This window comes from Podarcis melisellensis, assembly GCF_964234715.1.
Source record: "Podarcis melisellensis genome assembly, chromosome: 6".
In the NCBI taxonomy this organism is placed as follows: Eukaryota; Metazoa; Chordata; class Lepidosauria; order Squamata; family Lacertidae; genus Podarcis; species Podarcis melisellensis.
Genome location: NC_138538.1, coordinates 76,840,346 through 76,852,626, shown reverse-complemented (window position 1 = coordinate 76,852,626; position 12,281 = coordinate 76,840,346). Strand labels below are relative to the sequence as shown.

General features: G+C 41.3%; 1 protein-coding gene across 4 annotated transcripts in view; it reads left to right on the top strand.

Moving 5' to 3' along the window:
• COL11A1 (collagen type XI alpha 1 chain) overlaps positions 1–12,281 on the top strand; it is a 257,537-nt gene that overhangs the window by 136,329 nt on the left and 108,927 nt on the right. For all 4 annotated transcript variants that reach the window (XM_081916017.1, XM_081916015.1, XM_081916016.1 and 1 more), the window contains 4 exons: positions 3,599–3,652; positions 7,031–7,075; positions 9,498–9,551; positions 9,658–9,702. In XM_081916017.1, coding sequence (XP_081772143.1) covers positions 3,599–3,652; positions 7,031–7,075; positions 9,498–9,551; positions 9,658–9,702 — 198 coding nt within the window. The remainder of the gene's footprint in view (positions 1–3,598; positions 3,653–7,030; positions 7,076–9,497; positions 9,552–9,657; positions 9,703–12,281) is intronic.

Sequence of the window (12,281 nt, the reverse complement as noted above, 5' to 3'; positions counted from 1 at the left end):
GTATGAATTCCCCACCCATGACCTTCAATAGACACTCCAAAAATATTTCCACTACCTATACATATTGTTGTACTAGCAAGCAATTTTAGCAAGACTAGCTTAAACAAGTTCCTTCCTCCTAGTTTACTTAAAGGTCTTTACTTTTCTGTAGATAAGAATAAAGCGGATGAAATGTAGATGAGCAGGTATCTAGTCATGTTCAGAGATGCAGATTCAAAAACTCTTAGCTAAGTGGAAGCAACAGGTTGTAAACGACATGATAGGAAAAAAGCCAAGAGGTTGCCTGCATCAAGTGTAATATGAGTAAATATAATTCACATTTTCATCATTTTTCTTAACATTTCTACAAGAAATATTCATACTAATATGCAACAATCTACTCATGAAACCAAATTGCCAGACAAGCTTTTCAGACCTCAGAAAATCACACAGTTATTTTTAAACTAAGTTAAGTGATGCATTAGGCACTAGCCTAGAGACTTTTGGGATCATAATACTAACCAATTTTTATCTAATATCCACATTTTCCTTGCCTTATTTCAGTAACATGACTGTTCTTTGTCAACACACCCAAGAAGAGTCAATACAAAAAAGATGGGTGATAGGACATATTTATTAAAATGTAGCAAATATGGAATCTGCCAATCACAATAATTCAGTCAAATTATCCAAAGCTAATGAGGTCTGGGTGGTGAGGTGCACTGATGGGAGGATTTCAACTCTAACGTTTTCTGAGCCAGTTGCCAGCCACACACTGTCACCACACAGCAAGGCCTAAGGAAACTCCTCCCCTGTCACTGCGTGGTGCTTGGATATATGAACCTGGCATGTGCACCATTGGCCAACGTTCACCTAATGCACCTGACAGGGCCAAACAGCTGAATGAAGAGCAACAGCAAGGACAAGGAGGAGGCTCTGGAGATCAACAGTGGAGGCCTTTCTAGGGCATGAGCCTCAACAGGAGCCCAAGAAGCTGAGCTCCAATGTTGGGCTTATGAGTAGGGTGATACAATAGGCTGGATCACATCTTCTTCCTCTTACAAGGGGCAGCCAGTGAAGCAGAATAGGGCCTTGCATCACAAATTTTGCTTGACTTTCAGCATCAGCAAGGGAGAAAGAGATGGAGAACGCTGTTTTCCACTGCTGCATAAAATAATAATAATAATAATAATAATAATAATAATAATAATAATAATAATAATAATAATAAATTTATGCATACATACCCCACCCATCTGGCTGGGTTTCCCCAGCCTCTCTGGGCCACTTCCCACAGAAGATTAAAAATACATTAAAGCATCAGTCATTAAAAACTTCCCAAAACAGGGTTGCCTTCAGATGTCTTCTATTTCCTTGACATCTGATGGGAGGGCGTTCCACAGGGCGGGCGCCACTACCGAGAAGGCCCTCTGCCTGCTTCCCTATAACTCTGCTTCTCGCAGTGAGGGAACTGCCAGAAGGCCCTCAGCGCTGGACCTCAGCGTCCGGGCAGAACGATGGGGGTGGAGACGCTCCTTCAAGAAGTCATAACATCATTCTAGCTTTAGCACCTGTGCTATGGCAGTTCTGAATATTTTTACAAAATGAACGTGTGAGCAGAAAAAAAAATATTTGAGAGCCTGTTGGCTTTTGTAACTTACTGCAGAAGAGAAAACTTGAAAGGACACATGGCAGAATATTAGGTAGCCGAAAATATTGTCATCCAGCATACATTTCTTCTTCTCGGCTGCTTAATGGTTACTAATTTTAATTGGGTCTCCTGATTTTTTTAAAGACTTAAGTGACTTGTGTTTTAGTGAGTCTTTTTCTAATAAGAATTTGGGGGCAGAATTGGAAGGGACTTCTCTAACCATTGCATCTCCACTTTCCCTGTTACTCTCTCTTACAACGCAGATGGAAATTTTGGAGTTGAGAGTATTTTCTAGGCACATACTTAATTCTGACTGCAGCCTTATTCCTGCTTACTGAGGAGTAATCCCCCTTGTGCTGAGAGGAGACCCACTTCTGAGTCTATATCCCCAGGATTACACTTTCAGTCTTTTGCACCTGCATTCCTTCATTCATGTATTCACTCATTTTAATTTCAAGGACCATTTTCCTCTGTCTCCTGAGGGGAGTTTTATTAGCATGCATGCTCTTGCCAGGCACTCTGTATGGGGGAACATTTGATTTCCAAAAGTTACATTCCGTCTTGTGATAATTACAAATGGCCCACGGAATAAGGTTTCTTTTCTACATTGAAGGGCAAATCAAACCCATAGACAGTAGACAGCCATCCCTGAGCTCCCTAGCTCACCATGTTAAAATTCACCTGGCTCTTTGAGCAGAACAGCTCTTTCTCTCTTCTTTCCTAAATGAGTTTCAAAGGGCACCTGATCTCCAACGTAAAGGCACTGCCAGCGTGTACCAAATCAAGGACATGGACAGCTTTAGATCTAATCAGTTGGCTAGACTATTACTCTTTGATCCTCTCAAATTTATTTGTAGGAATTGCTAGGTGTACATCACCTTTGGTCAACTCCAAAAGCAAATACATTGGTACCTCGGGTTACATACACTTCAGGTTACAGACTCCGCCAGCCCAGAAATAGTGCTTCAGGTTAAGAACTTTGCTTCAGGATGAGAACAGAAATCGTGTTCCAGTGGCGTGGTGGCAGCAGGAGGCCCCATTAGCTAAAGTGGTGCTTCAGGTTAAGAACAGTTTCAGGTTAAGTACGGACCTCCGGAACGAATTAAGTACTTAACCCGAGGTACCACTGTAGTCTTGTGTCACCTTAAAGACTACCAAATATATTATAGCACAAACTTTGTGGACCAGACTCTACTTTCTTTTCACTTCAGAGTCACTGAGGTAATCCACAATTGCAAATATATACACCCCTACACTGTATTCCCACAGATTAAGATCTGCATGCACAGATGTTGCTATTGTTGTTGATGATGAATGTCCTTATCAATGAGGTCTTTCGATTCCCTTTGCTGTATTCATTTCACAGGCAAATGCAAATGATTTTTTTTTTCCAGAATGGCATTTTTCTCAGGCTTCCCAACTATTTCCCCCCCCCCCCGTTATCTTAAGTATTTGTAGATTTTATGTGCATGGTTTTTCAGACTAAATGTTAGTCACTTTGATGTATCTGCTACATTTGGTAAAGGGAATTCCTACTCATCCCACAAACAAACTGACACAAAAAGAACACAAAAACACATGAAATATTCTGTATTCACTGATAGGTTTCTAAAGACTGGATATATATGTCTGCTTTGAGACAGTCACAGAAATGTATTTGGGGTTGTTAGCACTCGCATGTGAACACTGACATTTACCAATGTTTCAACGTTTCCATTTGGGAAAGAAGAGTGGGATACAAATTCTGGAATAAATAAATAAAAGTAAATGTAATAAGGTTGCTTTTACTTGTGGCGCATTCAGATTGCATTTTGCTCGGTTTGAATTTTGGAGTATTATCTCATTTCCTGCTTACAGATCACATTTCTGCTTCATTCATAAGTAATCCTTTGGCTTTCAGACATTTGAAGCCTGAGATGCCTTATCTGTTGATTGCCTTCTCAAAAATGTGTTTTCATCTCTCTCTAGGGACCTCCGGGCAAGCCTGGCCTTGCAGGACTTGCTGGTGCTGATGGCCCTCCCGTAAGTAGAATAAAGTTTTGCCCATTTTTATTTCAATTATTTTTATATATAAATAACTTCACGCGTCCACGTTCCTGAATTTCAGCAAGAAATTGCATCACTGATAGTTGGAGCAAGCCTTGTGAAACATACCCAGTTTTATTATTTGAACTTGATTCATGTTTCTCATCAAGGGCTTTAATTTTCAAAAGGAGCCACTGCAACAGCAGATAAGAAATTGCAGTGATACTGATTCTTTTTTAAAAAATAAATAAAGGAAGAGCATTTAGGTGTCTAACCTGTTTTCTCTTGCACAGATGCAAACTGTCGGAAATGAACGTGATGGAATTGTTAGGATAGAGCTGTCGTTTCAATTAAATGTGAATTTTAACTCTGTTGGCAGAATTAGTTCACTGGATTTCTTATTGCAGGATGCAGGGAGAGGGTGTAGCTTTAATTTCTGGTGCTCCGGATTGCTTTCATGTTACGATCTGAAACATGAGAAATGTTAAATTGGAATGAGGAAAATGAGGCAATCACAGTGAAGTGTCTTTCCACACCTTTAAAGGTTGACAAGCACATACAATGTAGTAAAAATTCTCATGGGTCAAAGCACCTTCATAAAACACAAAGTGGTCATTAAATTGGATAGATATGGAGGCTGTTGTTTGTTTGTTTATTTAAAACGTTTTGTCTTTATAATACAGTGGTACCTCAGGTTACATACGCTTCAGGTTACAGATGCTTCAGGTTACAGTCTCCGCTAACCCAGAAATAGTGCTTCAGGTTAAGAACTTTGCTTCAGGATGAGAACAGAAATTGTGCTCCGGCAGCACGGCAGCAACAGGAGGCCCCATTAGCTAAAGTGGTGCTTCAGGTTAAGAACTTTGCTTCAGGATGAGAACAGAAATTGTGCTCCGGCAGCACGGCAGCAACAGGAGGCCCCATTAGCTAAAGTGGTGCTTCAGGTTAAGAACAGTTTCAGGTTAAGAACAGACCTCCAGAATGAATTAAGTACTTAACCCGAGGTGCCACTGTATGTGTGACACGCAGGTATGCCAGAATTATTTAGGGTATATCTGTGCTACAATGCAATATGCACCAGTTTAGTTGTCTAAACCACTGAGCCTCTTGGGCTTGCTGATCACCGCGATGGGGTGAGCTCCCGTTGCTCAGTCCTAGCTCCTGCCAACCTAACAGTTTGAAGCACGCCAAAAAGTGAAAGTAGATAAATAGATACTGCTCCGGCAGGAAGGTAAATGGCATTTCCATGTGTTGCTTTGGTTTCGGTGTTCCATTGCACCAAAAGCGGCTTAGTCATGCTGGCCACATGACCCGGAAAAACTGCCTGCAGACAAATGCCGGCTCCCTCTGCCTGTAAAGCGAGATGAGCTCTGCAACCCCAGAGCTGTCTGCAACTGGACTTAACTGTCAGGGGTCCTTTACCTTTTCACTTCTCCCGAAGAATCCTGGGCATTTTGGTTCATTAAGTCAGCACCAGATTTAGGGCAGTGCGAACTGTTGCCATGCACAGAGTGTTGAGCTGAGGAGGTGAAAAATAGCGCACTTGAGAACACATGCAGAAATTCTGGGTAAAGAGGCCTGGGCAGGCCCTCTATTTATTCCCTGGGAGCAGACCCAAGCGACACATGGCGGCACAGTTGGCCCTGCCCCTGGGGGAGGTCCTGCACAGCAGCCTGCCTGTGACTGGCCAGTTTGTAGGCCGGCTACGATCCAACCAGGCCCCACACCCAGCGCCACCACAGGGTTGCAAAGGGCAGAACAGTGCCAGACCTCAGCACCGTCTGCCCAATAGGGAGTAGGCGGACTTGTGAAAACAAGAAATGTTTGGCAGGGGGGCACCAATTAATTTTTGTCCTTGCTTAGGGAGCCATATTACCAAAGTCCACCCCTGATTAGGTGTGTTGAGAATTCTTTGCTACAAATTCCTAGCTGCTCAGGAAACTCTAATTCCAAAAGTTCCTTGGGGAGGAAGAACAACAGTTTAAGGACCGCACTCCCTGGGTGACAACTTTGTCATCATTTCAGTGCCAGGCAAATCCTTCCCCCCCCCCCCCCCGGCATTTAATGTGATGCTGTATTGTTGAGTCTCTTTTTAATAATATTTATGGGATTTTTGTTGTATTTTCAACTCTGATTGTAAAGCACGCTTTGGGACTTTTTTGTTAGTGGCAAGCAATGCATAAATTGAATACAGTGGTACTTCCACTTACGAACGTGATCTGCTTCGGGTGCCATTCGAACCCTTAAAAGTCTGTAAGTAGAGTGTCGCTACTGTGCGTGTGCAAAGTGTGCAGATCGCTTCTGCGCATGCGTGAAGTGCACAGATTGCTTCTCTGTGTGTGCTGAAACTGGAAGAAAACACTTCCAGGTTTGCCACGTTCGTAACCTGAAAAGCCACAACTTGAAGCAAACGTAACACGAGGTATGACCATAAACCTAAAACTTAACCAGTGCATTCCTAGGCATTTCTCTTCTGAAATTCAATGTGACTTATTCCCAGGTAAGTCTGTTTAGGGTTGTACCCTAAATCTGAAGGTTACATGTGCTTTGGTTGTAGCTTTTATGGGCTGAAGAAGATTTTGATGGGATTTGAAGGACGCGAGAGGTGATGTGACATATATATTAGAGTAAAGGAAAGGAGTGGATTGAACTGAGAAAGCATAGGCAGCTGTGAGTGTCCGAGTCACATAAAACTAATAATTATTCTGATATTTTGAAGATGGCTATATGGACGCTGACGCTAAAGATTGATTATGCTCTTCAACCGCATGTGGATTTTGCCCAACTGGAAAAAGCCTCCTGGCTATTGATTTCCACGTGCTATAAAATATTTCCATTACTGTTTGCTTTCATTTTGTTTTGTCATAACTTTAATGGCGTGCTTAGTGTAATGTTCGGTGACAAGATAAAAATAATCAATTCCCATCTTCCAGAGAAAATGCATTGAATGGGGAAACTCTGGAGTGGTTTACATGCTCTTGCATTATTTTCCTAGAATGCTTTGGACCTAAAACAAAACAGCAGCTTCAGAAGAAAAAAAGACTTTTTACTCTAGCTAGTGATTCATCATTTCAAGGAAAGGCACTGAAGAGACGTAATACTGCCAATGTAATCAGATCAATCTCTTCGTTTCCCATAGGCTTTTCAAAATGCTCCAGGGCAGGGGCAGCCAATGCAATGTTCCCTAGATGTTTTTAGACTCCATCTCGCATCATCTGTCATTATAGGCCATGATACCTGGAGCTGATGGGAGAGTTTGAGAAGAAGGCTGAATTTGTACATATGTAGAAGAGTATAAATTCAATTGAATCTGTATAATGAGATGTTACTGTTCACAAACTAAGTGTTTTCCTCGATATATATTTTTGCCCATAGGGTCACCCAGGCAAAGAAGGACAGTCGGGAGAGAAAGGTTCCTTGGTAAGTTTGTGCTTTCTTGACATAAGTCTGTGGATAATTCTCGTAACATTTAGACTGGAATGAACATATTATTATGCCTTTAGGAAAGATCACAACAAAAAGTTGACACGCTGAAAATCGGGATTAGAGTCCCAATTTTGAACATTTATTTTCTTTCTCCGCTGAGGAAAGTATGAATTGTTTTGGGCATAGGTAGATGGACTGCGTACTGAACTGTGAGCTTGCTCTCCCCTTGGTACCTGCTATTTCCACACTTCCTTTCTTGGAACTTGTGGGTGCACCAACTATTTAAAGCACCCAGCCCAAATAATCCTGGATTTAAACCACACATTAGAAATGTTTATCAGAGTTCTTCTTTTAAAGAATCACCACCCTGGGAAGGGATTTGCGTATTTTCTCCAGGCAACTCCTTCCACCTGCCAACTCATGTTAAAGTCAAGCCGAATTTCTAGCAATCCAAGTAAAATCTCTTTTGCTGCAAACCGAACCTGTGGCTTCCCCCCTCCCTTTCCTGTAAAAAACTTTCCTCCAGCATGCACCACCAGACATTTATTGATTGCTCTTCTGTCAACAGGCTCCTTTGTGTTTAAGTATGAAGCAAAAGTGCTCAGAATAAAGGGAATGTGTGTGAGGAATAGAATATTTTGTATACTCTGTGTACCGGAGTAACCTAAGCCTCCGAATTCTGTGCCCACGAAATATTCTGAAAATGAAATAACGAAGCAGTTAGAGTGAATTTGCCATTCTAAAAAGAGATGCTCATGGTTTAAGCAGACCAGCGAAGCCTCACCCCCCTCTGCCTGTTTGAGGACTTACATATTGATCCACCTGAAGGATTTTGAATCTTCACCTGACATGGCTTCTGTGTTGTCAAGGCACATTGCGTCACACTCAGCTGCACTAATTCCCCTCAGACTATCTTCAAAATAAAGTACATTAGGAGCTTGGCTAACAACGCAGTGAATGGGGACAGATTTCGGTTGTAATCTATACAGGTATTGCCCCACTCGCAACTCCATTTCCACAATGCAACCTATGGATAGGTGGGAAATAAATGCTACCTTGGATTCCCTTCAATGCATTAAAGAAATTGACATGGCTCATCATCTCTCAGTCTATGGAGTGCACCCTCAATGCATTGAGTTTAGATGAGATCAGAGTGCTCCTTTGATTTATTTTCTCCCTGTGCCCATTTTGTCCAGCGTTGTTTTTAAATCTGATGGTTGACTACCCTAAATAATTCCAAACTGAGGGTATATTGTCCTGAACGCACACCAATAGCTTTGAGCCAGATTCAGCTATCTGGTCCCACTAGTGAAAGCCAACACAAGGATGACCACTAGTACAATGGGGCTTTCTCCCTTCTCCTCTCCCACATCCTCCAGATTGGCTTGGGGTGTTTGCGTGTGAAGAATCTCTGGAACAGCATGTGGTCGGGGGAGCTAGGGGAACATTTTGTTAAGCAGGCAGAAATGCTTACAGACAATATGTATGTAACAGTGTGAACTTGAATTCCTCCCCAAGTCTCTTAAATGAAACAATGCTCATAATTTCTTGAGATTAGGAAGAGGGGATGGGTCACCTTGAGTCCTGTCAGGGGGGAAAGTGGGGTATAACTAATAGTAGTAGTTGTTGTTATTATTATTATTATCATCACCATCATCATCATCTGTGGGCAATGGTTGGGGAGATCAATTCAGTAAGCATCAAACAACAAATGCATTTACTTTCTTCAGCTTTGCCCAGAGATGTCAGCCGATACCGTGCTCTAGATAAAATACTTATATGTGACATTTGGTGACACCCTTAGGGCAGAGAAATTAAATATGGTTCTGATGTGACTTTCTAGGAATAAATTAAATGAGATCCACATTTGCCCATAATTGCTATCGAATTCATGCAACGCTTCATTTACGATTGTGATTACCATAATCTTTATTGTCATTGTCCCATACAGAACAACAAAATTTTAAAAATCTACATTAGACATTCAAAAACCATCAAGCCTGCTATCCCAGCTATCCTGGCCTGGTTAACCCCCTAAAAACTCTGATACCCCTTAATTAAATACAATATACTCCCACAGAGATTACCTTACACTGCGTTTAAAATAAAAATCACATTTGGATAGAAACTGTTTCTCAGGCGGCTAGTCCTAGTCTTTATAACCATGTACCTTCTTCCAGAAGGCAGAATACACATATAACTCACAAACATACATTAAACCATGTTTTTGATGTCCACCATTTCACCACACCAACAAATCCACAGAAATACCCAGATACAGGGTCCGTTATGAACTTATTGTTATGTTTCTGCTCAGATAAACCTGATCACCTTTGAGATAAATGCGTGTTAACCTACAGCTGTGTGCATATTATTTAAAAGCAATATGATCTAGATATCCTTCATTATCTTTTAGGGGCCTCCAGGTCCTCAAGGCCCAATTGGGTATCCCGGCCCCCGTGGCGTAAAGGTAAGCATAATACCTTTGCTCATATTTGATAAACGCAATGAGACCTGTGGGTTTTCTTCCCGTTAACCAATCCAATAACTTTGTCATTGCTGCTGTTTTCTAACAGGGCGCTGACGGTGTTCGCGGTCTCAAAGGTGGCAAAGGTGAAAAGGTAATCTCTTTATGGTGCTTAGTTTTTATCGTTTATATTTTAGTACTAAAAGGACTCAACTCATTAATGGAAAATCTAATTGAAAATCAGGCACCATGTATATTGATGGTGCGATATAAATAGCTACAGTGATGATCATGAAAAGTAGAAGCAGAATAAATCTGCAAAAGACTAGGGCAGATCAAAGTAGCTGTGCGGGTATTTGATTACTTTTAAATACTTTCAGGGTTTTTTTAAGGTATTCGTTAAATTGTTTTGCTGTTTCATTGTTTGCGACCCTGGGCTCCTTTGGGAGAAAGAGCAGGATGGAATTATTTAATTAACACCCTTATTGCAAAATATTATATGAACTCTAAACCTACATTGGCAAAGGGGCTTCCCTCTTCCTATCCCTTCCCTACCAGTGGCCCCTGAAATTGGCTCTTCAGGGATCAGGAGAAACCCCATAATGGTGCATGTGGGGAGGACAGAGGGGGATAATTATGTCTGGCAAGTATCAATGCTTTCTCTGGTGGGATGTTCACTATAAAAGCCTGGATAGCACATTTGGTTAAAATGTGGTGGTGATAGTGCCAAGGTTGCAGGTTTGATCCCCGTATGGGGCAGCTGCATATTTTTGCATTGCAGGGGGTTGGACTAGATGAACCTCAGGGTCCCTTCCAACTCTGCAATTCTATGATCATATGATTCTCACAGTGCAATGTTGAGTCCCACTCTTTGATTTTCTTGCCAAATGTTACACAGAATAATAGAATCATAGAGTTAGGAGGGCCATTGGGGTCACCTAGTCCAACCCCCTGCAGTACAGGAATATTTTTGCCTAACATGGGATTCGAACCCACAACCCTAAGATTCAGCATCCCATGACTGAGCTATACGGTTGGTCTTCAGCTCACAATGGAAATTAAGACATTTCTGACTATAGACAGCTCCTACAAACTGGAGAGGTGAAACACTGGTGCTGTTTTCTTAACAACAACAACTTACTGCCAGTCATTCATCTGGGACCTTCTTACATGACAGCAAGCCATACGACTCCACTTTATAAATCACTCAGAAGAAGCAGGCAAACATTTTTGCAGGCCATTTTGCTACAAGCTCATTTGGCTCAGAGAATAGTGTCTTCCTCAGTATCAAGATGGTCCTGACACAGATCTGCTTGCACTCACCTTTCGTGGAATGATTCGCTACCTAGGAGCAATTTTATCTGACCCCCGTGGCTCGATTTCTGTTTGAGGTGTTGTAGAAAAGCTTCCCCATTCTTTTCATTTCTAAGGAACAGAAGTTGTTGAGAGAGAGATTCCGCACTTTAAAATATAGCATCTCTCTTTGGGGGTTGTAAGTAATGAGTCAGCTATGCCTCGGTGCACACCTTATGCAATCGTTATTCTCTTCTTGCTAGATGCTGCCAAATCTATTACAGAGCCTCACCCCCTTGCGTGGGGATTGTTTTGTCAGTACAGCTACCAAAAAGCTCTGTGGAGAATGGAGCAGCCCTCAGAATAGAGAAGCCGATGTTCCCTATGTGGATCACTGGTTCTGTCGGGCTGTAGCTAACTAAACATTGCCCATGTAGAACAATTTCCATGAGTGCCGTGGAACTTCCCTCCCCACCCAAAATGCTTCTCCATCTGCTCAGGTGTGCTCCTCATCCCCTCAAAATCTGCTCCTAAGTGTAAAATTGACTTCCAATTTTGTGTACGGTATTGCTTTAAGCTCCTAAATACTTTCATATTGTTTCATGTCACCCCCCAATCTCTGCCAGGGGCTTCCAGGCTTGTGTTTTCTGTTTGGAAATCAAAGCACTCCCCCCCCCCCCCTGCCCATACTCCCCTGGCAAGCTCTATTTCAAAGACCAAATTCCTTTGATGGGCCATCAACACTTTTGTCATGCTTAAAAACTTCCATTCCAAGTGATACCCTGGTCTGGCAGACAAGCTTAATCTGCATTTTTTTTTTTTTTTTTTTACATTGCAAAGCTGTCTCTTTCCCAGGTGAAGACTCCAAGCATTTAGCAATTCATAACATTTACTAAATCTAATTATGGATGCCTTTGTACCCACAGACTCTGGTATCCTGAATCTGTAACAATATATTTGACAAGGAATGCCTTGTCCCTTTAATGGTGGGTCACGTGGGCTGAGAACTTCATTTCTCTGGTTTCTTGATATCTAGGGTTTGATTGTGAGCATCTGTAACAGCATCCTAGATTTCAGGAACTCATAGAAATGTACTTTATTTTAAATATGTAAAATTAAATTAATTGGAAATAGCTTGCAGATACTTAATTGGCTTAGGATTTCACATAAGTTAAGTGATGATTTAATATGTTTAATTTTAAAACTAAAGGATATAAGGATGTTAATGCTTAATTTCATAAGAATTTTTATTTGGAAAACCGTTAAAAGGATATGCATGGAAGTTCAACCAAGGGGAAGCCAGGAAGTCACTTAACAATGTTAATAAGTGTAATTTAATAAGCTTATGATCTATGTTTGTTTGTCTATCTGTTTGTTTTGTTTATAATTTTGTGAAAATTAATAAATATATATATAAAAAAACAGAGAAATGTACTTTAT